Below are 25986 nucleotides of genomic sequence, written 5' to 3'. Positions count from 1 at the left end.
CTGTCTTAACTTAAGACTTAAATTTGGATATTGATACTGGTATACGGGGATTCTAAAAATCACATTATACTCCGCATTCAAAGTATCATGTCACATTTGACTTCTGACCTAATATTTACATTTCGCATCTGCCTTTCTTTTAACTTGACCTCATCTTTTCCCACCCTTCATAACAAAAACTGACACCCTACAAGGCTGAGACATGATCAAGGTGACAGAAACATGCATCCCTCTTTTAATAATTGCAGTCTCAACTTTAAATGAAGTCATTCTGATCATTGTTTTTCAAGCAGTCCTAATTTATGTCTGTTTTAGCGTTGGGATTCATGGGCATTCTTAATGCCTTTTGACGAATAACAATTCCCTGAATGAACAGAATCTTGGCTGTGTTTTCCTTGACAGAAATCACTGTGTGTGCTGAAACAGAGTTACAAGAAAATATTTACAGAGATGTCAGAGGTCTTTGGGTGCCTTCTGATTGTGTTCACTTCTACTAACTTGGCCAGCTCCCTAACCAATTCCCTCCAGCTGCCCCTGAACAGCCTTCCCTCCCAAAGTAGATAATCGCTGTATGGAGCGGCGCACGTGTCATAACTGTTAGGACCTCGGAATTTCAACAGCTGATGCCAGAAAGCTGCCGGAAACGATTACGGCTTTGCGCCTTACACCAGACAGACTGGGAGACCCATGAAACAAAGCTTTCCCTTCAACCTGTGATTGATCTGATTTTCCTGTTTGCACAGCAGAGGTTACAAGAGTACCGGCTTAAATCCTTACTAGCATTTCCGACTAGGAAAAGAACATTTTGCTGAAATGTTCCCGGTCTTACGTCACTCAGATATACTCAGTCATCTACAATTCTCTGCTTGTATTTTTGTTTCATACCTTGGAAGCCAACTGAACTCAGTGTATCAGTGATCTAAGGGTTAAAAGTGGCATGGAAAGCAGGAAAAAACTGAAACAGATAGCAAGGAAGACAAAAACTGACCAAAGAAAAAATCAGCTGAAGTAAGGAGAGAGCAGAAAGAGAGGGATCACAGACACATGGGTATCAATTTCTTCTTCTTCTCTTTTGAGTCACGTTCTCGCTTGGCCAGCCGACGTTTCATGTCATCAGGGAGGCGCTCATAGCAGTGTTTGCACACCGGCTTCAGATCCACCTCCACAAACTTATCCCTGATAGAGCAGGGAGGAAGCAGAGATGGAAATGTGAAAGAGAAGGAAGACATGAGGAGGGGCAGAGAGAGAAGATGAAGGGAAAGGAATGAAGGAGAGGGAAGGGGAAAAGTGGGACAAGACAGGAGGACGATGAAAGGAAGGTGAGGTGAAGAAATAAGCCATCAGAGACACAGCATAAGAGAAAGGTAAGAAAAAACAGTTTGGTAGCAGCAGCAAACAGTCTCATATGGAGGATAGCGAAAATAAACGTGACAGACTACACAGAGAAACTGTCAGACATATCATATGTTAAAGTCCACAGAGAGCCTTCAGAGATTCATAATTCAGTTTGAATTGTCTGCGAAACTTACTTCAGGGTGAGCTTGGTGTTGCAAGTAGAGCAGGCAAAACAGTTGACACACCACGCCTTGTTAAGAGCAGACACCACTGGAAAAAAAAAGCAGAAGGAGCAGCCACATGAGGGAAATTGTCGACTTATAGTTTAAATTAAACTAATGTCGGTGTGAAGTTCAGGCTACGAATAATTCTCAAGGCAAAACATGAGAAGAAATCAAGTTGAATTCAATATAATAAAGAAGCATAAAGTAAAAAAAAACAATGCTGATGTAAACAGCCATTATACATTATATTTATTAAAATTAACTTCCTCACCATCGCCTTCTATAACACGATTGCAGTGGTAGCAAACATCTCCAAACAGCTGCATGTGATGAGGAGAGAGAAACAAAAGGTTAACAATGCACTGGAACATCTTATCAGTTTGTATTAAGGCTCATATGACACACAGTACTGTGCTCAGAAGGCACAGAAACGAGCGCAGGCTACAAGGCATTTGGAGTGAAAAAGAAAAAAGATCCAATAAAGCTTTCGAACACTAGGTGGAGTTGTTACATTGACAATCATCTTTGAGAGCCACTGAAGTGAACACGAATGTAACGTGTCTCATATACATGTATGAGAAAGACGAGCTTTAAGCTCCTTTACGAAGAAAAAAAAAAAAGATCTCCTGATTAATTTTTGGAAAGCCCGCTTTCCTGATTGCTTCCCACCAAATCAGTGCCTATAATAGCAAACTCCTTACGATCATGGAAGTCTGTGCCGAGCTCATTAGTAGAAAAAACATCAGAAACTGAGAAACCTGAGCTTTTTGCTCAGCTCGCTTCTACATGCGTTTATCTCATTATTGAGATTTTAGTCAATAATGATTTAGATGATAAAGAGATAAAGTCCACCAAAAAATGTAAGCATTTTGATATAATATTATAGATCTATGATCATGATCATGCTAATTGCATTGGGACAAGAGAAATATCTCTTTCAATGTTACACATATCTACCTGTGCAAGTGGTTTAGACTCACTGTACAAAAACGAATGCGTGTATATCTGGAACAGATCCATAATGCTTACATACACTTATGGTCACTTTATTAGGTACACCTTTGTTAGTACCTGGTTGAACCTCCTTTTGGAATCTTAACTGCCTTAATTCTTCATGGCAAAAATTCAACAAAGTGCTGTAATAATTCCTCAACGATTTTGGTGCATATCGACATGACAGTATTACACAAATGATCTTCCACTATGTCCCAAAGGTGCTCTATTGGATTTAGATCTGGTGACTGAAGGCTATTTGAGCACAGTGAACTCGTCATGTTGAAGAAACCTGTTTGAGATGATCTGAACTTTGCGACATGGTCTGTTATCCTACTGGAAGCTGCCATCAGTAGATGGGTACACTGTGGTCATAAAGTGATGGGCATGGTCAGGAACAATACTGAAGTATGTGTTTTAATGATTCTCAAATGACACCAGGAGCCTGAGCTGTTGGTACAGGGCAAGATGGGGCGATACTTTCATGTCAGCTACACCAATTTGTTGATCAGGTGTACCCAATAAAGTGTCCAGTAAGCATATGAAAAAAAAATTGTCCATTTCGATGTTCGACTGCAAATTTTCACGTTTTCATCTTTACTTTATACTTCAGCAGCTGTGGACGAACACACAGCCCCAGTTCACTGCTAATGTAAACTCTGTTACTGACACTGATAGAGTCATGCATACCATAAACTAGGACAGAGAAATGCGAGTTTCACAACAGGCTAAACATAACAGCATGTTTCAATTTCTATTTTGGTGTTCCACATTAATATTTCGAGTACCAGTGTGTGTTACCTGGTTGTAGTGCGTTTCGCAGTAGGCCAGGCCCTTGCGTTCGTAGTGACGGTGTCCCAGGAAAGGTTTCTCACACTTAGCACACACAAAATGCTGCAAGCAAACCCAAGCCAGGCACACATGGTTAGCACAGCCATCAGTCAGTACAGTACCACACTCAGACTGTGTTAAAGGTAGCAGCACAGTCCGGCTTAGATATTATCAGAACATAAATAGATCAGTTGTTTCAAATGTTTTGTTACTGCATCCATACAGAGAGTTGAGAAGTCAGAATAGTGACCTCTAGAGGCTATTGGAAAAATACAATATTTTTATGATGGTAATGAATAAAAATCATATCTCAGCTATGAGATATAACATATTTTTGATTAATTAATGTGAGGGAATGGATTTTTTAAATAGCTGATTTTGGTTTTTAAATGCTAACATTCATTTACAAAATAAATACTATATTCAGCCAGTATCTTTTTCTGGTAGCACATATAAACTCTCAGACAGAGCTCTAGATGTCACAGGACAATAAAGCTCTCTAGATACCCTTAAATGTTAAGTCAGGAAAAGCACCTCGTTTGAAATTAAGGTGGAAGTATGATTAGGCCCCAAGAAAAAAGTTTGCCAAGATATCTACTTTTTAGTTGAAAGACTGATTAGAAAACTTTTATACTTGTGTAACCCCTTGTATGGAGGCCGGGTGACTGTAGCCAGGCAGGGAGGCGGGGCGGTAACCAACGTAAGGCCGGTGCTTAATCCCCTCACCATATCAAAGTGTCTCTCACAATAGGCACGACCGCCTCGCTCATAAAACGGGTGACCCTGAAACGGGCGCTCGCACACAGTGCACACATGATGCTACACGTGGAGGAGGGAAGACAGGAAAATATGCAAGGAAATATGTAAGAATTGAGATGAAAATAAGAAAAATAAAGCCAATAAACGTAACTGTGGAGGTAAAAAATATGGATAAAAAGTATGGCACATTTTTCACTAGGATAAAATATAGATAATAGAAAGCAATAATTTTCTTTTCTCTATGAAATCCAGCTGAGAATTAGTGTGTTTGTTCTAAATACAGAAAAGGAAAATAACCAAAGAATACATAATTTAGATTTAAAATAGATCCACATACAATCTGACGAATCATACAAAATAAATGAACACACTGAAATATTATCTCCTTCAAGGTGACTCTATTTTCAGTGAATAAATTGAGCCAAGTTAATGTAACTAAAGCTGTTTTCATATGCTTTTCGGTTGTTTTATTATCACACCTCCACATGCCACTGCTTGCCCATTGCATTAACCACACGGCCTTCAATGGGTCTCCTACAGGCTCCACAGATCGGGACGCCCATCTTGTCGTGGCAGGGTAGACAGTAGAGCTCCCCCTTCAGCTCCCTTGCATCAGCTGTCAGCTCCTTACTAAAAAAGGTAAAAAAAACCCACAATAAACAATCCCAGTACAATTTACTGTAATTGAAGAGATTTATTTAGCTGTCATTTACGTACACAACACAATAGAGCATATGTGAATATGATCGGATAGCTGCAATAACACAACCTGTCCAGCAGAGAGCAATAATACGCCTTTCTGAAAATGCTCCTTGTTTAACAATTGTTTCAAACATGTTTGATGGTGATTTTCTTTTTAATAGAAAGTCTCTGTTTACCCGCAGTTGTTGCAGTTGAAGTGATCAGGGTGGTAGGGGTCATTCTTGAAAAGCAGAGGCTGCTCCTCAATAATGGCGTGGCACTTCTGACAGATGTACTTGCCGAGGCCCCGAGCTTTCTCTCTGTTGTGACATGGGCGGCACAGATGCCTGGTGGGACAGCAAGGGGGAGAGAAATATAGAAAGACAGATGAATACTTGTTTAGATGCTTTATCACCTATTTATGAGTATTGTAGATCTTTAAACATCTGGTTTTGTCTTCTGTGATTCAAGTGAATCAAACAGAGCCTACAAGTATCCTCCATAAATCCTTCTCACAGGAGTTGTGTCCATGACATGTTTTTATACATTAACTGAGGCTAACAGTGAAAATTAGGTTGGGACTTTCTCATATGTAGAACTTCTAACTACTTGAAATATTTTGGTTTAAACAAAGGTGCTGCCTGTGCAGAGCTTGCAAGAAGCAGGAGAAATGATGCTTGCTCATTGGTGTGAAAACCACCACACATTTATTTCGGTTGGACAATAGATTGACTATTTATTACGAGGCTAGCAAAGTTAAAACTGTTTAATATGTTCCAGCTGTGCCAGATATTTTGGTTTTCACATTCAGCGCTGTTGGAAGGTGTTGGGAAAAATTCAGGGCTGTTTTACATCTATGAGCTTTGGTGTAAGATTTCAGAGCTGAGCCAAGACAATATAAAAATCAGGGGAGAGTAAGACAGGCTATATATAAGGTACCTGATAAAAAGCATTACAGAAAAAAAACTGTAGCTTTCTATATCTGTTAAAAGACATCATTTAAAAAGAATCGCAACCGAAACTGTGGTGACTTGATGTAGATGACTGACCTTCCAGCATTCTTAACAAATCCAACATCTGCGAGCACAGCCTGGCAGATATCACAGCAGAAACAGTCTGGATGCCAACTGTTGTTCATTGCCTTGATCACACGGCCAATAATGAACTCACCTGGGGGAAAAAAATATGTTTAAATAGGTGTGTTCATGAGCAAACGTTACGCAGACATTAATTATGTCAAGTGAAACACAGTCTACATCCTCCCTTTGAAACAGATGTAGCAGGTAAAAAAGATGGATGGATTTAATTAAGTCCCTGTACTCACCACACTGGTGGCAGCAAGGTGCAAACAGCATCTGGAAGTCATGCTCACAGTACTTCCTGCCTTCAAACTGCCAACAGATCACATAAATAGATTAGAACAGTCATAACACTGATAAACAATATCATAAAAAAAAAAGCTCAAATAGCTAAAATATACACAAACTTCTAATTATTATACTGTGTGAACCACTGACTGTAAATAAAAGGTGGATGTAGCCTTGAAGTTCTTTGTAGTGGCCAGCAGGGGGCGATTCTGGTTTAAAAAAGAGATCGGACTGTATTGGGGTTTCTTACATGACATCATCTGCAGATTGCTCGAGAGACGTCTGCCGTTGCTGGTTGCTTGGTCTTCAACTAAACTAAAGTGTTGCAATAAAAACTTCCTAGTGATTGCCACGGCCACTGTTAGTACTTTATTGTTATCTGGACAAACTATACCTGCTAACTACTAGCCAAGCAGCAGTACAACAAATCTGTGATTTTGAGGGCAAACTGTTTGCATTTCTGGTTTGTGTTGCCCTTTCCACAGTTTTACTACTGGAGAGTAGCTGTTAAATGTTTGTAGACAAGTCCATCACTTCTATTCAAAATACAACTGGAGCAATATGCTATACCTCAAAAAAATCAGTTTGGAGGTTTTTGCCATTTTGCCTTAGTGACTTCCATGTGGCTTCCAGGGGTTCACTAACCGGTCTGTAAGTTTTAGACATTATTTACCCAGCAGCTGCCATAAACCTCAAGCAACCACTTGCAACCACATGCATCACTAGTTTCAAGTGTTCAGCACAGCATGATGTTTATTTGGTTATTTAAGGTGCCAGTTAGAGTGAACTTTAATGAAAAAGTACATATTTTGATTGACAAGTTGCTACCTTATGAGTGCACAGTGTCATTGTTTCTCAGTTGGAGTCAACTGAAATGCATAAATTGACTTCACGCACCACTGGGTAATCTCTCGTCCCACTGTCTGGGTGTAACAGCAGTGTCATGACCGAGCTTTCTAAAGGTTAATCTGGATGAGTGACTGCCACAATTTATATTTTATTATATTATGAATGTGACTGGAAACACTTACAGGCTACAATCCAGTAACAGGCATGTCGGAAAAATGGACCGTCTAATGACGAAAAATGATAATTCCTTTGAACGATTAAAGGATATACAGGAGAAGAAAGTGGGTTTGGGGGTGGGGCCAGTTCGGCAGGTGGAAACCCACACTGTTGTAACCCAGTTTTAGAATATAAAAAGAATAAACAGGCTTTTGTACATATTTCTTTGTATACATTTAACTGTATTTAAACTTTATATATTAAGTCTTCCCTTTAAAACAAGAGTTTTATTATCATTCTTATCAAGAGGGTTTTCTTTTAAATCTACATTTTACAGTTAATATGTATCAACTGACACAGCAGTGATGAGCAAAAGCTGACAAAATGACAAGAAGTATAGCACAATCATCAAGGATGCACAAGTTGTGAGGCTGATACGGATGCTGATACTTCAAAAGCAAAACAAAAAACTCATTACCAGTCATCCCAGTATTTACTGTCACACAATGGGGCGGCTAATCTTTATCTGAGTATTTATAGGAGCATGTAGCATGAGGAATGACATCTAACATCCTTGGCTTTGATGTTTATTTACTGATCAGAGCTAACATCTGGCCCTGTGTCAAGTATGCAAACGGTTTACTGGAAGAGAGCTTCTAATAGTCCAATAATCCTTTAAGGTTGTGCTCGCCCATCTTTATTTACTTTAACTGGACAGTTCCCTCACACTAAACATTGATCTAACTATATAAAGAAGGCCAATTTATTGTTAAGCTGCATTGTAAGCTTTGTTAGGCAATGAAGCATATCTGCTATAAAACGTTGACACAATTAGCAGGTGTTTATTATAATGCACAAATCTGTCAGGTACCATCATGCATAATTTATGGGATTAGTAAAGAAAAAGATGTTACCTCATAGAAGAGCCCCTCTGGGAACTGCTGGAAACACTGGGCACACACGAAGCACTGTTCATGGTAAAGTTCCCCGTTGCTGTTCACTATCTTCTCTACTGGGTCAAAGCCACTCTTGCAGCGCTCACACATGGCATTGGCCAGTGCATTGGCCATGTTGCTGAGGAGAAGAAAAACAAACTTAAAATCAAGGACAAAGTATATTTCTGTACTCAAAAGATTAATTGATATAAACCTTAAATACAATATAATCATTACAAAAAGCTTTTGCAACTGAAGCAAAACTCGCTTCGCTCAAGATATTATTGGCTTCAAATAAAGAAATAGTGCCATAGCAACAGGTCGCTAGTAACAAATGACATTATTATTCCCTTGGACAGAAAGACACATTGTGCTACCATGTTTGTTGATCTATCCAAGGCATCTGATTCTCTTGAGCAAACCGTGTTCTTAGGCAGACTCAGTGATGTTGGTTTGTGTTCAGGAGCTAGCTTGCGGATATATCTCACTGTGTTTATACAGATGGATACAAGTCAGGTTTTCTGGACAATCCCCCATGGTTAAATTTTAGACCCCTGTTTTTTTCTATTTTTAAAAACACAATTTAAAAGAATTGATTTACTGCTAAAATGCAGCTTTATGCAGATGACACCATACTTTACGCTGAGTCAGGGCATTGCCTTTTGTCTGTTGCAGGCATCATTGTGTGGTTTAAAGGTGGTTCATAATGCTAAGAAAACACATAACTGTGTATTCTATAATCCGGTTTATTGGCCTTCATTAATCCTAAAGCTGGGAACCAAGTCACTCCGTGCATTGCTTTGACGGTGACTGCTGGTTGCTTGCCAACATTCCAGGCACTAGTATCCAAGGTAAGCCCTCTATTGTATTAAGTACCAGGTCATATCTCAGTCAACAGTATTCTTTACTCTCATTCATGGTTGCTTCAGTCAGTCGCAAAGTTTATCTCAGCTGGTTACCAAATATTCATTCCCATGGTCTCTGGTTGCCACTTGCAAATTGTTTTTGCCATACTGAGTAAACTACTTTCTTATCTGCATCAACTCCTATGGCTTACAAAGCAACTGCTATTAATGTATGAGTAGTCCTCTAGACGGCTCCTCTTTAGGGTACCCGGGGTTTTCCCCCCTATTTAGTCCAACCTTACTTCTCTAACTTAATTATAAAAAAATATTTTATTGTTTCCTACCATTGATTTTACATCTGTAAGGAATTTCTTTCTGTAACATACTTCCCTGAAGAATAATAATAACATAATAATAATAGGGTCATGCCAGGACACACCTAACACCTAATGTAGTATCGTCCACCAACATGATAACAGTTGAAAGATATACTGAGTCAAAAGAGAAAGTAATGTGGGAAAGACCAGTCACACACACACACACACACACACACACACACACACACACACAAGGTTTGAGGTTTATTTTGGCTCAGCTGATTTGGGAAACAAACTAAAGTTACTGCTCATCCATCCAAGAAATGTGACTAAATCCACTGACATGGATTCATACAGAAAACAAAACAGAATAGTGTGGTCTAATGACTTTTTTTTTTTTAAAAAAAGCTTGAAAACCTAAGACAGGCAGCAGCTATTGCTGTTTTGGTCGACAATCAGAATTGTTTGTTTTGAGAAACTTTGTGTTTCTGTGGTTTTGTATTTTTGATTACTCTTGGTGTCATGGTTCTGTATTCTGTTTGTTGAAATTCGGGCTTTCTCTTATGATCTTATGGTTACTGTCCAATTATCTGTGCATTTAGTTAATTGAAGGTTGTGTATCCCCTTTGTGTATTCCCACTCTGTTCCTTGTCGTTGGTCTGTGTTAAGCCTGGTTGTCTTAGTCTTAAGCTGTGTCCCAATTCAGGGTCTGCACACTTGAAGTACGCATTTTAAGTGTGATTACGTCACCGGCACGCGACGACGGCTGTCCCAATTCGAAGTGTACTTCAAATGCATACTCCAAATGCGCCGCCGATTTTCCCAAATATCAAGCGTGGTCCGGTGCACGCTTCCTGGTCCCATATATCCCACAATTCATAGCGCGACGGTGGGTGTGGATAATTTTGCCGCAAAATACGGCAGAAGGGAGCGGCCAAGAGTGAACTGTCAAAAGTAAGTACTGAATATGACGTCACTTATTTATGTGCGAATGTTTAATAACGAAGAACATTAAAACATTGCTGTTGGCCACACGTTGGCAAAGTTGTGTGACATTAGTGATGTTTGTACTTTCAGCGTTAACTTAGTTGTAAAGTATGGAACGCCAGGACTGCCATAATGAATTCATTAAATACACTATTAAATAATTAATTAAATGTGTCATTAATTAATTAAACATTTCAATAATTAATTAAATGTGTCAATAATTAATTAATTACTTGTGTCATAAATATTTATGTAATTAATTATTTCCGATTTTAATTAATTATTGACACATAATTAACTACTTAATGGTGTATTTAATTAATTCATTATGGCAGTCCTGGCGTTCCATAGTAAAGTATCATGTTTTACAGTCCTGTGGTCTCAGCCTCAGATACTCAACTAATCAAAGTGATGTCATGACAAAAATGAATGACCAACAAAACATTTTTTCTCCTTCATTTCTGTCAAACAAAGCTGTATAAAAGTTTCTCGCGGTTAGTATCATGGTTGCTAGGCAACCTGAACAGCATGACGAAGGCTAGACCGTCCCATTTTACAAGCCTATCACTTCCACACTTCTCGTACTTATAGTACGCACCGTACGTAGTACGCGTAGTGCGTGTACTTCAAGCGTGCAGACCCTAAATTGGGACACAGCCTTAGTGTCTGTTCCTCCCTGTATCTTGTGTCTAGTTTTACTTCCTCCTTAGGCATTATGCTAGTTATCTCCAGCTGTGTTCTCATCTGTTTCCCATTCTCTCGTTATCCTTTGTTTGTATCTATTGCCTCAGTCTTCCCTTGTTTTTGTCACATCTTTTCTCATGGTTGTATTCTCCCTCGCATTATCTTTATTAAAGGGTTTTTTTTATACCTTCCTTAGCTTGTGTTATTTTATACTTCGTTTTAGTTTAATAAAAGCATTTTTAGCTTAGTTTAATCCTCTTGTTTTCATGTGCTGTATTCTGAGTGCAACTCTGACAGCCACACAACCAGTCCTTACATTTTTTTTTACTGCTGTACTGCTAAAAACACTGTAATGCATCACTGGGGGTGGGCCCCAGGCTAATATTTCCTTATGTTGCAAAAACCGGTGCCAGAACAAGCAGCACATTATGAGGCACACCCAAAAACCTGCAACAGAGATTCGTGAAACCATCCTCAAAAAACAAAAAGAATTATTTACAATCTTTTCTTCTGTCAACCATCACATCTGCAAAATTTGTCACAACACACAGTTAAAACCCCCAAACTTTTAGTTCATTTAAATAAAAAGAAAATCTGACACATAAACAGCTGGCACACAGCTGGATGTTTTGATTTTGATTTACAAAATGGAAAACAAGCCAATCTGATCTGGCAACGGGCAAACTACGCTCTCTATCAAACTGAATGAATCTATTATGAAAAATGTGCAACACATCTGTCAAACAGTCAGCTCAAATTTACAGCATCTCGTTTTTATAGATGGTGACAAGTTTTGGCTATGCTATCATCTAATAGTTGGCTGATTGGTCCTGTGTGCATCTGACCAGTCTGTATTTACTCCTAAAGGTAGGATTTGTTAGACCGAGCACCGAGATCTGACCAAATGAATCCGGTATGGCAATCTCTACACAATTCTCCCCTATCTGATCCTTTATATTGTCATAACTCTCCAAACCCACTTCTGTTACAAATTATACTCAGGCTGAACTTTGGACTACTTTCATCTCGACCTCAAACACAGAAAGCAATCAAATGCCAAAACTGCAACATTCACTGTTAATTAATAAAAGCATATGCCCCCTGCTCAGAATAACAACACCTCCTAACACTTAAGACAAACTGGAGGTATATGGGAATGTGCAGACATTTGCAGAGATAAAGGAACAACGACAAGGGAAAAGCGGGACTGTCCCGGCTTCGCTGCTTTGTTTTAAAGGTCACAATACCACAGTGTATCTAAGCAACAGAAGTACGCACACAAGGCCGTTGAAGGATGTTTATGGAGTGGTGCCATCTGTTCATTTAAACTCACACCAACTTGGGAATCATCAAGAATTCCATAAACTTCAAGACATTTTAACTCACTGTTTAGGGCTTTACTCTAAACTGGTCATCATTCCAAATGTCTGCCAAATGGCTTTAAGAATGCGCGCTACATCAAACGGGTAGAGTGAGTGGAGGTTCTTTTAACATGAACACATTGAAACAAGATGTTTCCACTCCTCACATGCTTATCAGACGCATATTGTTTTATATGCCCTGTCTGGGCTGATATCAAACACACTGAGAGCCCTGCCCTGTCCACAGGCTTGGTGGGAGGAAGTGATACATCCTTTAGGCATTTCCACTCTGCTATCAGCTTCTAGCACTCTGTGTGAGCCAAAGACAAGCCAGAGATGCAGATCTCAGACAAAATACGTTTTTTCTTTAAACCTGGTGCAATCAATGACAATCCGGCTCTTTTTAAGGCCGTGTAGGCTGAAAAACAATTCTCACCAGCTTCTGCATGAACTGCTCATATGGACAAGTCAAGAGAGGGCAAAATGATTTCTAATACAATTAAAATGGGTCCAGATTTCTTAAAACTCCACAGTGAATATAAAGTGGATAAGAGTGGATAAAGAGCACCATCTGTTCTCTCTACTCTGCCTTCTCTGGTCACCATTTATCTTCAGGTCTTCTGATTTGATTTTTCAGTGTTTTCTCGTTCTTCTTATATCTTTAATATAAAAAAAAACCCTGACTGTTCTGACCATGCAATGGTAAATTTCAGCTTTTCTTACAATGATTTCAACACAGATTTACAAATAAGAATTGCCTTATTACACTGGTGAGTGCTCACAGTAAAAAATAGCTTTAAAAAGTTTTAAAAAATGAAGTCAGCACATGTGCCAGTAATCCCCGTGAACCAACAGCTCGGTTTCCTGACTCGGCCCCTGTATGATGTCATTGAGAACGGATATTCCTAACATGACCATTTTAGGCTGTGAGCACTGAAACCCCACCCATCTGCTGTTCAAACTTTTTGTTTGCTAGGTGCAGCCAGTCAGCGAAAAGTTGGTTTACATGGAGGGGCAGGCTCAAAGATAGAGCTAAAATCAATGGATGAAATGACTGTCTTAGCACGTGAAAAGAAATATTATATTGAAAAGTTCCATTTCAATGTTTTACACGACTGACACGGCTCTTGCTTTCCTCAAAACAAAATCTCTTCTGTCTCTATTGACTGCTTCCGATGAGAGTCTCTAAGCGTCCTTTGGAGAAACCTGTGGGTGACCCTACATTCATGCTTTCCCACATGTGATGATGTACCCTGATCAGTCAGAAATAAAGTATGTATATTTAGCCTTCCTGTGTTTCAGGCACACATACTTCAAATGCCAGCCAGCATATTCTGCTTTGCATAACAACTCCCCCCCTTGGCACAAAAATAACTCTTCCTGTGTGCTCCCTCCTGTAGCGCTCAGAGCTATCCCTGCACAAACATGGCACCTAAGGAAGCTTAAGCTGATAAAACCCAGTAAATAAATCAGAATTCTTCACATTCTGTAACACGGCCGTAAGCTCGGGGTTAACACACTAACGCTACGTCAGCAAATGAGCAGAGTAAAGTCCTTAACCCACAATTTCTCTGTCATAATCCCTTTTTGTGTGCACTGCTACCACTTCAATTGGCATGTTGGTTACAAAAAGCATATTCTTAAGCTGAGAATGAGATGATACCAGTCATCATACAGCCAGGCAAAGAAGACAACTCTTTAAGTCCTGTCGATATTTTGGCAGTGGGACAGCTGAAAGGGGAACGCAGAAGACTACTACACACCTCAAGGCACAAGTTGCACATTCAACATCCTACACTGAGGTATATCTTTTCTCACTACACTCACAGAAATCTGTGGTTAGAGGTCTCCGAGTCACAATAAAATCTTACTTCCGATCTACTTACTAGCGAGCATAAAAATCACAAAACTCCTTGTAGACTTTCACATCACTCTTCCGCCTCTGTGATTTGGACACGGGGACCTCATCCTCTGCTCCATCTCCTCCACCGCCCTGAAGCCTCTGATGGTAGCCGTTCATCTCGCTGTGAGGACTGTGGTGTACAGCTTCTCCATCCTCAGGTATCGATGGAGGCATTCCACGTCCGTTCCTATCCATGCTTATCTGAATTAACAGCAATAGTCCGTCTACCGTCGGCTCAAGGGAAATGCTATTAAAAGTCCTTTCACTCCAGTAAAAATGCTTTGGGATGCTTCAGTGTTCGTTTCCAGCAGCAGGAATGCAGTAGGCAGGGAGAGCCGTAATCCACATAGCAAGAAGGAGAGCAAAACACCAATCACACTACGCTGGGAGTAGTCTCTCTCTCTCTCACACACACACACACACACACCCTCTCTCATGGACATACTCCCCCCCTTTCTCTCACACCCCCATCAACTCTCAACACACACACACACTTTTCCAAACTCGCTGTCTATTCTTGGGCAGGTTGCTGAAATTGAAAGGCCCACCCTGACGCCTGTCCAGGCAGAGGTCACTGTGTCAGATCGCACTTACACACACACAGCATTATTTTAATTTTTGAAATCCCTAATATATAAACTGTCTTTGCCTGATATCTCCTCATGCTATCAATCTCTGTGTGTGTGTTTGTGTTAAACAGCTGGAGCTCTCAGCTTTCTGGGAGATCTAACAATGTGGCTCCAACTGAGGATTGCGCAAAGCGGGAATGTCAGACAGCGACACAAAGAGCCTAAAAGAGTCCAGTACAAACCAGGAACAGAGAGAATAACAGTGTAACAGATTACTGTTTATTCCATCTCATGTAAGACATCATTGGATAAACACAGTTGTGAAAGAAACCAAGCAGCAGGGGCCAGACTTGAATGCGTAATCAGCCTCCTGATACGAGGTAAGTAGCTAACACATGCAGGAAAAAACAGAAGTGGCTTTAATTGCGCGCAATTGCCTTTATTATTATTATTATTATTAGTTTTACACACAAACATCCCTGTTTCTTCCCTTTCCAGCTGTTGTGTTGTGCAAAGCAGGAAATTCACACACAAGAAAAAAAAAAGTTTGGCATGATGTGAAAGTCTTTATCAATGCAAGCTGCCTCGCTGAGTCAGAATCCCTGAACACTTTCATATTCACTGGCTCCAAAAACACCTTTTATGAACTGCTTTTGTTCTTTAAAAGTCTCAGGAGGATTCACACTTGAATTCAACTGAGAAAATAGTAAGAATCTTCTCCAATATCAGTCTGAAACATCAGAAGCTGTCTAGGGCTACAATTATAAATTTGTTAATCATCTTTCTATCCTATATTGGTCCAAGCCAAGGGCATTCCTTTAAAGCCACAATTCTCTTTGATAGCTCTTTATGTGGCTACACTAAGCTGCCATCTCAAATTAATGACCACTTCCCCAACCATCAAAACAACACCAGGCCATATCCGCAAATACGCTCCAGTGAGGCAAACATGTTTGACTCTCCACACTGGGGAGCAGCCAGTGTGTTAATCCAGCAGGAGCAAGGGATGACTGATGATTGCTTAAACCTGTAAAGCGTCAGCACCACGATGTTCTAGTCCAATGTGTCATTGTGCGTCCAGCTGAAACATGTCGGAGTCCTTCAGTATAAGTCTTACTACATGACTCCATTCTACAAATAGACACCCAGTGGAGCCTCGACTCCAAACTAGGTGCTGGCAGCTGCTGTTTTGTGTCTGTGTATGTGTGCGAGAGAGTTTGTATACATGATAGAGGCCAACTCTGTCTTCGGGGTAGAGGAAGGCTACATAACTTCACATTCAAAGTCTATTACCCACATTTTTTTCTTGCTTGTTTTTAAAAGCATCATAGCTGTCGATTTGTTTTCATGCCTCTTCTCGATACCAACGCATACGCTTGCGACTAAGTGACTGGTGCTTTTGCTAGTCAGCACCAGAGATACTAACTGGTGTAAAGACATTGTTCATATTTTATTAAAGTACGATAGTAGTTTTCCAGTGACTGAAAGATGTTACGAAACCACTGGCCACCGGAGAAGATGCCTATCTGTGATAGGAAGGTGCAAACGAGTGAGAAAGTAAGCAAAGTAAACTGAGGAGGTATAGTAATCAAAAGGTTGCCAGTACGCAGATGCCTTAAACCTGCATTCTTTCTTTCCAGGAATGGGAGACTCCTCTGGTTGCAAAAATCAACTGATTGTATCAAAGTGTACAGACTTTGATTTATAACCTGAGGCAATGAGTTTCTTGTGAGTTTATGGTCTCAGTTGCTAGTTTTAAGCTTGCTGAATAATATGTGGTGTTTAATCTGTAACTTTGTGGATTCAGGTAAAGAAAAGAGGGGTAAAGTACTGATAAGCGGCTCCTAGTCATATTTACCCCACATGTGTCATGCCTGCTTTCCAAACATCAATATGGTGAAAAAGCTCAAGGCTTCACAACAGGACTATACTAACCCTTGGATGACATCTTGGTAGGTATGTCTGAACTATCTGGTTGTCATCAAAAGACAAAGTCTGGATTCATACATAGATGACATAATCAGCCAGACATATCACCGGGCACTATTTAAAGCCTCGAGAGCTTTTTCAGAAAAGAGCATTGTCTGTCATAATGTCACGTGGTCTGTGCGGGGAATCTTAGCCACTTAGAATCAGTATTGAGTGACCGGGGCACAATGGACGCAGGGTGGGTGCTGAACAGGAAGCTTTCCTCCTGATTACAGTCACAGCACAGTGTTCCACCCTAAAAAATGAAAGACTTGAATAAACAATTATTCAAGTTCTCTTGTGCCCACACTGACCATAGTTGTCTTTGCAAGTTGGTTATTTTCTAACCATAGTGTCAATTTGAAAATATTGAATGTGCCAATATTGAAACTGGAAAATTCAATTGTTATAACTTTTCTTCTCTAGATATTATTTAAAGGCCAAACAAGTGACTTCAACCCAGAGTAGAGTTTGTCATTACTCAAAATGACTGTTTAGACATGTGAGGAGATGAAACCGCTCAAACTGTGCCTCTCGTTTTTGTTGATCATTGTAGACACACCTAAACTAGAAAATGTGAAAAAAAAACCTTCACACAGGACTTTCTGTCTTAGATTCCTGAAGCATCCAAGACACAATACTGACAGAGTTTTGTTGCTCTTTACAAGTCAGATTAGACAGTTAGTGTATAGTCTGATCCCAGCACTCAGCCAAAGAGCTTCTCAATACTAGTGAAAGAGAAAGAGAGAGAGAATGTGAGTGTTGATATGAACGTCAAACTGAGCTTAAAATTGGCTACAGCAACTGTCAGCAGTTGGATAAATGTCTCTGGTGTGTTCCTTTAGCACGACAGGATTTTTAGGCTTCATTCACTCCTTGTTAAATCTGACGTAATAGTGTCAAGTACTATTGAGGGTTAAAAAAAGATACTCTAATACGGGGATCAGTGTAGCTGGTCTTCCAGCAGTTATAATCAGGTAAATAATCAAGGCATCCATGAAAGAGATTTGCTGTTTCTTTAATATTAAACACAAAAATGGTCAGCTCTGTTTTAATTTTAGAATTGAACAAAGCTTTTAAAAATCTATTCAAAAAGTAAAGACAAGATGGAAAAAACAACCTTTAACCATGTTATGAGTATTGATGTTGCATAGTTTGCCCACCAGAGGGCACTCCACAACATCCCTAATGGAAACAGAGTGGATGAGTAGAGCAGAGTCAGAGTTATCTGCGTAAACAAGTAATCCGAGACTTATCCTGACACGTTCCCAGTTGGCAACATGTGTTTGGAACAAACACAAAAAACTGTTTTTGTGTTTGTTATGTTTAAACACGTAAATAAATAACTAAATAAAACAAATGCTAAGGCAATGTGTTTGTGCTTTGTGTATCTGAAAGAAAAAAATATTTTCGTAGATATGTTATTGGTTGATCATATTAGATTTTTAACTGAACAAATATCTGTGTCAGCATCGGCTGCATAACATAAAGTGAATAATAAAACATCAAAAAATTATCTAATCTAGTTTTAAGCTAACATTAGCAACAGTTTTCACTTAAATTAAGGGTCAATGAGTGTGGTACAGTGTCAACATCATCATGCGGGGGCGAAAGCACCAAAAAAGTAGTTTTGCAGTGTTCTGAATTATGTCATCTATATATTTGTTTTGTGGTTTGAATTGTTTGCCACAAAAAATAGTGTGTCGGGATAGTGTGTCCAGCATTAGCTTGAAAGAGTGCTATAAATGACCAGACCAGTGCTAATAAAAGTCTGGAGAGGGGGAATCACTGGAGGGTTCACAGGTCAGGTTCCAAACAAATGACTTGGGCTTGTCTCCAACTGTGGAGCATATTTAGACATTAGACAGAAAAAGGATAACAGATTTTTTCTTTATGATTTCTGTGTGCAATATTTGAGACCTTTTCTTTTCTTTCTTTCTTTCTTTCTTTCTTTCTTTCTTTCTTTTTTTTTTTTTTACAAAAGGAACATTAGATGTGCTCAACCAACATTTGATCCCTTTATAGACTCTATCACTGTCCGAGCCCTTGGCACTCATGATAAGCATCATTGATTACAAAGGAGCTGATGTTTAGATGTGCACTTTTTTGACTAGCTTATCCTAAAAACACAAATACAGGTCCTCTATTTTTCAAATGAGCCAATAAACACGGCAGAGCTTCAGCAGAGTTCGGGAGCATACACCGATCAGACATAACATTATGAAGATCTGCTTAATATCGTGTTGGTCCCCCTTTTGCTTCCAAAAGAGCTCTGACCTGGAGTTTACGAGACCCCTGAAGGTGTGCCGTGGTATCTAGCACCAAGATTTTAACAGCACTGATCAGTGACGTAGGGCCTTCATAGATCTGACTTGTTTGACCTACACAGTCAACAAATGCTTGATTGGATTGATTGAATTTGGAGTCAACAACTTCAAACTCATTGTTGTGCTCCTCAAACCATTCCTGAAACATTTCTGCTTTGTAGTAGGGTGTGTCATCTTGTTGAAAGAGGCTATAGCCATCAGGTAGTACTCCAATGGGTCGGATCCACTATTGGATTTGCAGCATTGCTTAGGTTTGTGGTACGTGTCAAACTAACATCCAGATAGATGGCAGGACCCAAGTTTTCTCAGCAGAACATTGTCCACACTGCCTTCATCCTTCATCCTCCTATTTGGTTTTTAATCTTAAGATGGAACCTAACCAGTTTTGTTGTTTTTATGTATATATAATAACAATGCAGGTCATTTATTCATACAATACAATACAGAACATTTAAATGTATATTACTGTAGGCTTAATTGGCCTCTTTCTGCAGGCACGCTTTAAAACTGGAATCAGCAGCAGTCCTGATTCCTCTCAGCTGATGGAACACAAGGAGTCTCAGATCAAAGAAACTAATCTGACACACCACCTGTAACATACTCGCAGTGTCAACAGCAGCCATGGAAACACAGACCTGACGTCTCTTTGAGCAAAACCTTTGGCACCGAGTCAAGTGTACACACACCAGCACAAGCATAGAAGTGCACACAAACATGTAAAACTGAGCGAATCGATGAGTGTGCAAACATAATTCATGACTAACATTTCCTTTGTTTTGGGCGTTTTGTCCTGAGGGCCACTTTGACCTCCACTATCAAATGTTCAATCCCATTTAACTGCCCAGGACAGGAAAAACACACAAAGCATAACAGCAACATGTCACATGCTCTTTGTTATCAGTGCTGAGTTACTAGCAAGTTGCAATCTTCATCTTCGTTTAAAGATTATTTAACATCACCCCATCCCCAATAAATATGAATCAACTGATGATTACATGTAACGAATAAATAATTTTTACATAGTTATGGATGTTTTTTTGGTTTGGAAAATGTAAATGTAATCTAATCTTTGAAATTGCTGTGTTTGTTTTCTTTGTCAACATTGCAACTGCTCCACCTAATTCTGATGACGACAAGTGGAAGTGTGTAGGCGGATCTAACTGCAGGGCCGGAGGTAAGGGGTGGCCATGGCCACTGACAACAGAGATTAAAATGTGGCCACCCCTTTAGCCAAACCACACAACCAATAGTGAAGTAAGACGTTATGCACACACTCATAAAACTCAAATTAGACTACTATTTACCGTTCTTCAAGCAGAACCTTTTCTGTGATATTAACTATTATTCCCTCACACGGATAGTGAACAGCACATGAATTGTCATAGGATTTATACCTATATAAACAAATGATTAGGCAATCAAATAAAAACTGTTTCCACCCAAACCTGTAATCAGTTTGATAAGTGTTTCCTTCTTTGTGTTTTTAATGATTCATTTTGCTCTTCTGATTTGCTTGTTAAGGTTCTCTATTATCAGCTTTACTTACAGCATCTGCTTCATTTCGGTTCTGCTGAAAATTTATCGGACAAGTCTGGCACCAAAAAATAGGTCAGAAAATTAAGAATAACCTGCCACTGTTAAATCCTTTAGCACTGTTTCTTTGGTTATATTTCTCTCTGAAATATAAATATTATCTCTTTCCCGCTTGGACGCCTGCTAGGAATAGCCCATGTTCCTCTTACTTGAACTGTGCAGGTTGTGTCATATTTCAAGCCTGCTTCTAGAGGAATATGACTGAGTATGCATGAGCTGTGCATAAGCTTATTAGGGCTTGAAAAAACCCAGACCCTGTGGTCACGCCAAGCTGTGTCTTTATTGATATATGTTGACGTCAAACTCGTCATTGAGAAAGGTTCCCAAAAAGTTGATTTTGTTCATCTGGACGTAACGTTTTCAGTGGGATAAAAGTTTCGTCACTCATCCAAGTGACTTCTTCAGTCTCAGCTGACTGCAGGTTTCTCCAACCTTATAAACAGTACATTTGCCCAATGACTGAAGCTAGCCCAGTGAATGAACAATGGTCTGTGAGGTCAGTTCCTTGATCATTAATATGCACTTTGTCATCCATATGACAAAATATGGAGAGTGTCCTCTGCAGCCAGATCGGAGAAGGATGCCACGCTGAGGATGTGGACAAATGGGTGAAAAATTTGTCTGACAGACAACTCATCCAAGCAGAGAAAAACATCCTTGCTAAAGGGTTGAACTTTGCTGTGACGCTGAGACAAATCCCGCTAGTGGAACTGATCACAGCCACAGAACAGCGATTCAAAACAACAACATTGCAGACGTGGAAGAAGAGCAACTACGGACAAAAGTTTCGGCCTGTCTCAGCAATGCAAAGCCCCCAGCATCCAACATCACCATGGAGGAGATGAAGGCACTCACATCACTTAGTAATGACAACAACATTATCATCCTTCTGGCAGTCAAGGGTAGGTGCACGGTTGTGCTAAACCAGAAAGATCATCATGAGAAAATTTTGTAACTGCTTAGTGACAAAAATGCTAATGAGCCCCTGAAACGAGAACCAGGAAGTGGTTACAGGAAGAGGGTGATTAATTGTCTGAAGCCGTTAGCTATTGACCAGACCTCATACCACAGGCTATACCCAGGGGAATCTACACCAAGTCTGTATGGTTTACCGAAGATACATAAACAGGGTGTACCAACTGTCTGTGTGATCAACTCAGTCACCTATACCATCTCAAAGTTTCTGGCTTCAATCTGCAACCTGTTAGTAGGCAGCTCTGAACACCACATCCAGAACATCCTGGATTTTGTGGAGAAGGTGAGAGATGTCATTATGGAGGCAGATGAAACAATGGTCTCGTACAACGTTACAGCTCTCTTCACTTGCATCCCAGTCACAGAAGCGTTGGAGGTAGTCCGTAAGAGATTACAGGATGACACCAACCTCAGCAACAGGACCACTCAGCATCGACCAAGTGTGTTTGCTTTTGAAACTGTGTCTTCATTCCACCTGTTTCAGTAATAAAGGCAGAAAAATTGGTGTGCCATGGGTTCCCCAGTTTCACCCATTGTGGCCAACTTGTACATGGAAGAAGTGGAAAAGAGGACTACCCTCTATCCTACCCTGGAACACCACCAAGTCATTGGTTCAGATATGTGGATGACACCTGGGTGAAAATCAAATCTCAGGACGTACCACAATTCACTGATTACATTAACTCGGTGGACTAACACATCAAATTCACCAGGGAGTATATGAAAAGTCGCAGGTTACCCTTCTTAGCCTGTGAGATTTCCATCAGTAATGGGGGACATTTACAAGCTAATGTGTACTATAAACCAATGCATACGGACCAGCATTTAATGTTTGAATCACAAACTGGGTGTCATCAGGTCGCTACAACACAGAGCAAACACCATCTCCACAGACAGAGCGGCCAGGGAAGCAGAAAAACATCACATCAAGAAGGCCCTGGGTAAATGTGGTTATCCCTGCTGGATATTTGTTAAAGATGGGAAGGCACCTAAAGAAAGCTCCAGCCGATGCAGGAAAGAAGGACAGCTGCTGCCTAAGCGAAAACCCTTAGTGATCCTTTCTCTTTCAGGAGTATCGGAACAGTTGAGTTGCGTCTCACATGACAGAGTGGATCAGAAATACAAGAGTAAATAAATGCACACTGTCTTTCTCACCTCCGTTTTCTGAGTGTCCTAACTTTTGACTTCTGTAGTTTAAAGCAGTCTTGTCATTTATTGATGTTGCCTAAATTTAATTCTAGATAAATACAAACACTGCACAGTCACAACTGTCAGAGAGATTTTATTAATTTGTTTTTTTTATGCACTATATTCATATAAGCTGTCTGTGACACTGCATTTGAATACCTGTTAAACACAGCGGCCCTGCTGAGTCGGATGTTATTGCCTCACCAAAGGTTTGATTTTAATTTAGTTGTTTAAATGTTAATTGCACCGCCTGCTCCTCAAACCCTTTTTCAGGGTTACAGGGCGAGGACGGAGCTTTTTTTTTTGGGTTAGGCTCAACACGCCTCTGAAGAGAGCCCTCTTTCTGTCCGCATTCCTGACATTTTTGCATTCCACATACGACTCAGCATCTCACACACACTCGCAGAAACACACATCAGAGGAGAGCGACAGCGCAAGAGACAGAGAGAGAGGCGTCTGACAAAAAGAAACCAACAGACATCCAAAACTGATGTTATCATATTATAAAAACCAATATTACAAAACTCTGCACATGTACACATCTGTTGCTGCTGCTGCTCACATAACTCACAGGAATTCAACCATCAACCACAATACTTACTGTTCAAACACCACGGAAAATATCACCTTATCCATCCACGCTAATATGCAACACATCGGTAAGTACTTTTCTTCAAAGAGCCTGTAGTAAAGATAAGTATCTGTAGTATACCACATGTGAGACTACAAGTCAGTGCTGATGATAAGGAAGTTGATAAGTTTGACAACACTTGGACCCCACACTAAAAATCAGTGTTTGTGAACTGAGATTAAACCCTAAAAGAAACATCGAACAAAGACTTCAAAAACAGATTTGAAGAAGTTAATCGTTTGTTATCTCGCCGAACACTTCTGTCAGCACACTGCAGTACTTGACATGACCTTTGAAGAACTTGCACACTTTTAATGGTTTCTTATTTGACATGCTAAGTGTCATTGTTCAGCCATTTGAAAACCAAAGTGGGCTCAACGCCCTGCGTGGACCACACTTACTAAAAACTGAGTGCTACAGACTGACAATCACATTTGGATGTCGGCCAATACAACACACACAATGACACAAGAAAATTGTGTGCGTAAATCGTTATTTCTCACCGTAAATGTGACCGTTTGCACCCACCTGTAGCTGTCCCAAGCCAAACTCTCGCTGACATTTCCATTGTCTGGTTTTTCCTTCCTTCGCCTGTATAAGTCTGAGTTTGACAACTCTTTCAGCCTCAAAGAGTTCATCTCCCCTTCGCCTTGCTTTCTCTCTCTCCCTCCCTCTCTTCCTTCCTTCCTTCCTACCTCTCGTCGGCTGAAAACGCTCAGTCCCCAGTACGAATTGTTGAGTCTCGTCTCACTCCAGTACTTGTCTCTCACATACACCTCCAGGGCTCAAACCCTTGAGCACACAGAGGTGTGGTTATGTGGTTACACACCTATCAAAAAAGATATGCTCCCCCTCCCCCTCCTGCAGCAGGTAGAAGGGGGGGGAATGCATCACAGGAAGGAGGAGACAAGAGAAGAAGAAGAGTCCTCGACCTTTCAACACTGTCAACGCAATCTCTGTTCACCTCCTACATCTCTCTGCCTCAGCACTCTCTGTACAGCAAATAAAAGCTGGAGAAGAAAAGGCATGAACAGCTGATAAAAAGAAGATTTATTTTCTTACACTTAGAAGGCACTCATACAGACTGTGAGTGCCTTCTGCATAATCCTGAAGAAGGCATTCATGTTGGAGCTTTAAAGTAAAAAAATGTCAATATTGCCAGTAAGTATTTGTAGATGTCTTGTTTGTTCATAAAGAAACTGTAAAAAAAAAACCTCCTTTATTATGATCGATGACAGGAATATAAAACCAAACTTCAAACTTCTTGTACTTTGGAACGCAGTAAGGACCAGCGCTGATATCTGATCACGGGAACACGGGTCGGCACGGATACTATTTTCACAGCTCCGGCTTCTCTTTTGTAAACTGAAATTATTTCCCAGCAACAAACAACAAACTATTGAGAAAAAGCAAAATGTCACTCTATGAATAATTCATCACAGAACTATGTGGGAGCGCTTATGTGGGAAGGGCTCCTCTCCAGCGAACACAAACCACAACAGATATTCAGGCGCAGACCTCTCAAAACATGTAGCTGTGATGTCATCAAAGAAGGGACGGCAGCATTCACAGCCATCAACTGACTATCTGCACGCTCTGTCAAGGAAGCTCCCTCACACAGAGCATTTCCTGAGATATAAAGTCGAATGGTGCGTGACTTCTTTTCTGTGTGCTTATATGTGCTAAAGTGCAGTCTAGCGATCACGTGCATATTTCTTTGTCGGCCTTGAAGCCCCCTGATCCTGCTGCGCTTTGCCACAGGTGAGTCTTTTGTCCCACACGTTGCATCTTGTATGAAAAGGCAGGAAGGTTGTCTTTAGCTAAAAGAAGACTTTACTGCACAGATGGCCTGTTTACCTCTGCCCTGCGCCTAAATTTAAATACTTAAATGTCTGGTCGCAGGGCACACTATTAGCAGTTACTCTTAATCACACTTAACATGTAAAAAAAAACCTAATTTAAATATTTTACTGCCCACAAAACAAATATAAGGTTACGTTCTCTTATTTCATTGGAGGATTTTAAAAGGATCTATTTATGTATCTGCAGCTAGTCTTGCACATGCCTACTGAGTCTGCTGGGCTTGAAGAAGGTGCTGTGTTCTGAACTAGTAGATAACACAGAGAACTTACCAGCATTCATCTTTGTCTGGGCAGTTTTACTCATTTTATGGCTAGTTCCTAGAGTTTGTCTACTCTAAACATCTGCGGTACTCTGCTGCATGCCAGAAAGCATACCTGGCCACAACAGGAAGGTGTTTAGTTCAAACTTGCAGAGCACAACAGGTAGCTGGGTTGGATCATGGTGTCACCATAAATGAACCCCTTTGGAGTTCATGTGACTCATTCATTTAACTCCATCTCCTCTAAAAGTGTCCCGGTGCAGCTGGTTTGGTGTTAACATCTGCACAACGCAACCACAGGTCGAGGAGAGGTGTCAAAACCCCTTTGAAACAATTATTTCATTTATTATATTATTGTTTATTAGCACATTTTCTAGAAAGTTAAC

At 40.2% G+C, this 25986-nt stretch overlaps 1 protein-coding gene across 5 annotated transcripts in view; it reads right to left on the bottom strand.

Annotated features, from left to right (window-relative positions):
• LOC102792606 (LIM and senescent cell antigen-like-containing domain protein 1) overlaps nt 1-25986 on the bottom strand; it is a 37299-nt gene that overhangs the window by 2062 nt on the left and 9251 nt on the right. Inside the window, exons 1-10 of one of the 5 annotated variants that reach the window (XM_035912776.2) lie at nt 24007-24179; nt 8110-8269; nt 6148-6214; nt 5873-5993; nt 5021-5170; nt 4622-4772; nt 3354-3446; nt 1831-1879; nt 1530-1605; nt 989-1176 (exon numbers count right to left, since the gene is read on the bottom strand). In XM_035912776.2, the coding sequence (XP_035768669.1) occupies nt 1035-1176; nt 1530-1605; nt 1831-1879; nt 3354-3446; nt 4622-4772; nt 5021-5170; nt 5873-5993; nt 6148-6214; nt 8110-8269; nt 24007-24116 (1119 nt within the window). In that variant the 5' untranslated portion in view covers nt 24117-24179 and the 3' untranslated portion in view covers nt 989-1034. Of the gene's footprint in view, nt 1-988; nt 1177-1529; nt 1606-1830; nt 1880-3353; nt 3447-4109; nt 4203-4621; nt 4773-5020; nt 5171-5872; nt 5994-6147; nt 6215-8109; nt 8270-14210; nt 14615-24006; nt 24180-25986 lie in introns of those variants that run through there. The other 4 variants (XM_006802398.3, XM_006802396.3, XM_006802399.3 and 1 more) reach the window with 4 other exon arrangements.

This window comes from Neolamprologus brichardi, chromosome 16 (genome assembly GCF_056152115.1).
Source record: "Neolamprologus brichardi isolate AB-2024 chromosome 16, ASM5615211v1, whole genome shotgun sequence".
Classification (NCBI taxonomy): Eukaryota; Metazoa; Chordata; class Actinopteri; order Cichliformes; family Cichlidae; genus Neolamprologus; species Neolamprologus brichardi.
This window is presented reverse-complemented; position numbering and strand designations above follow the sequence as displayed.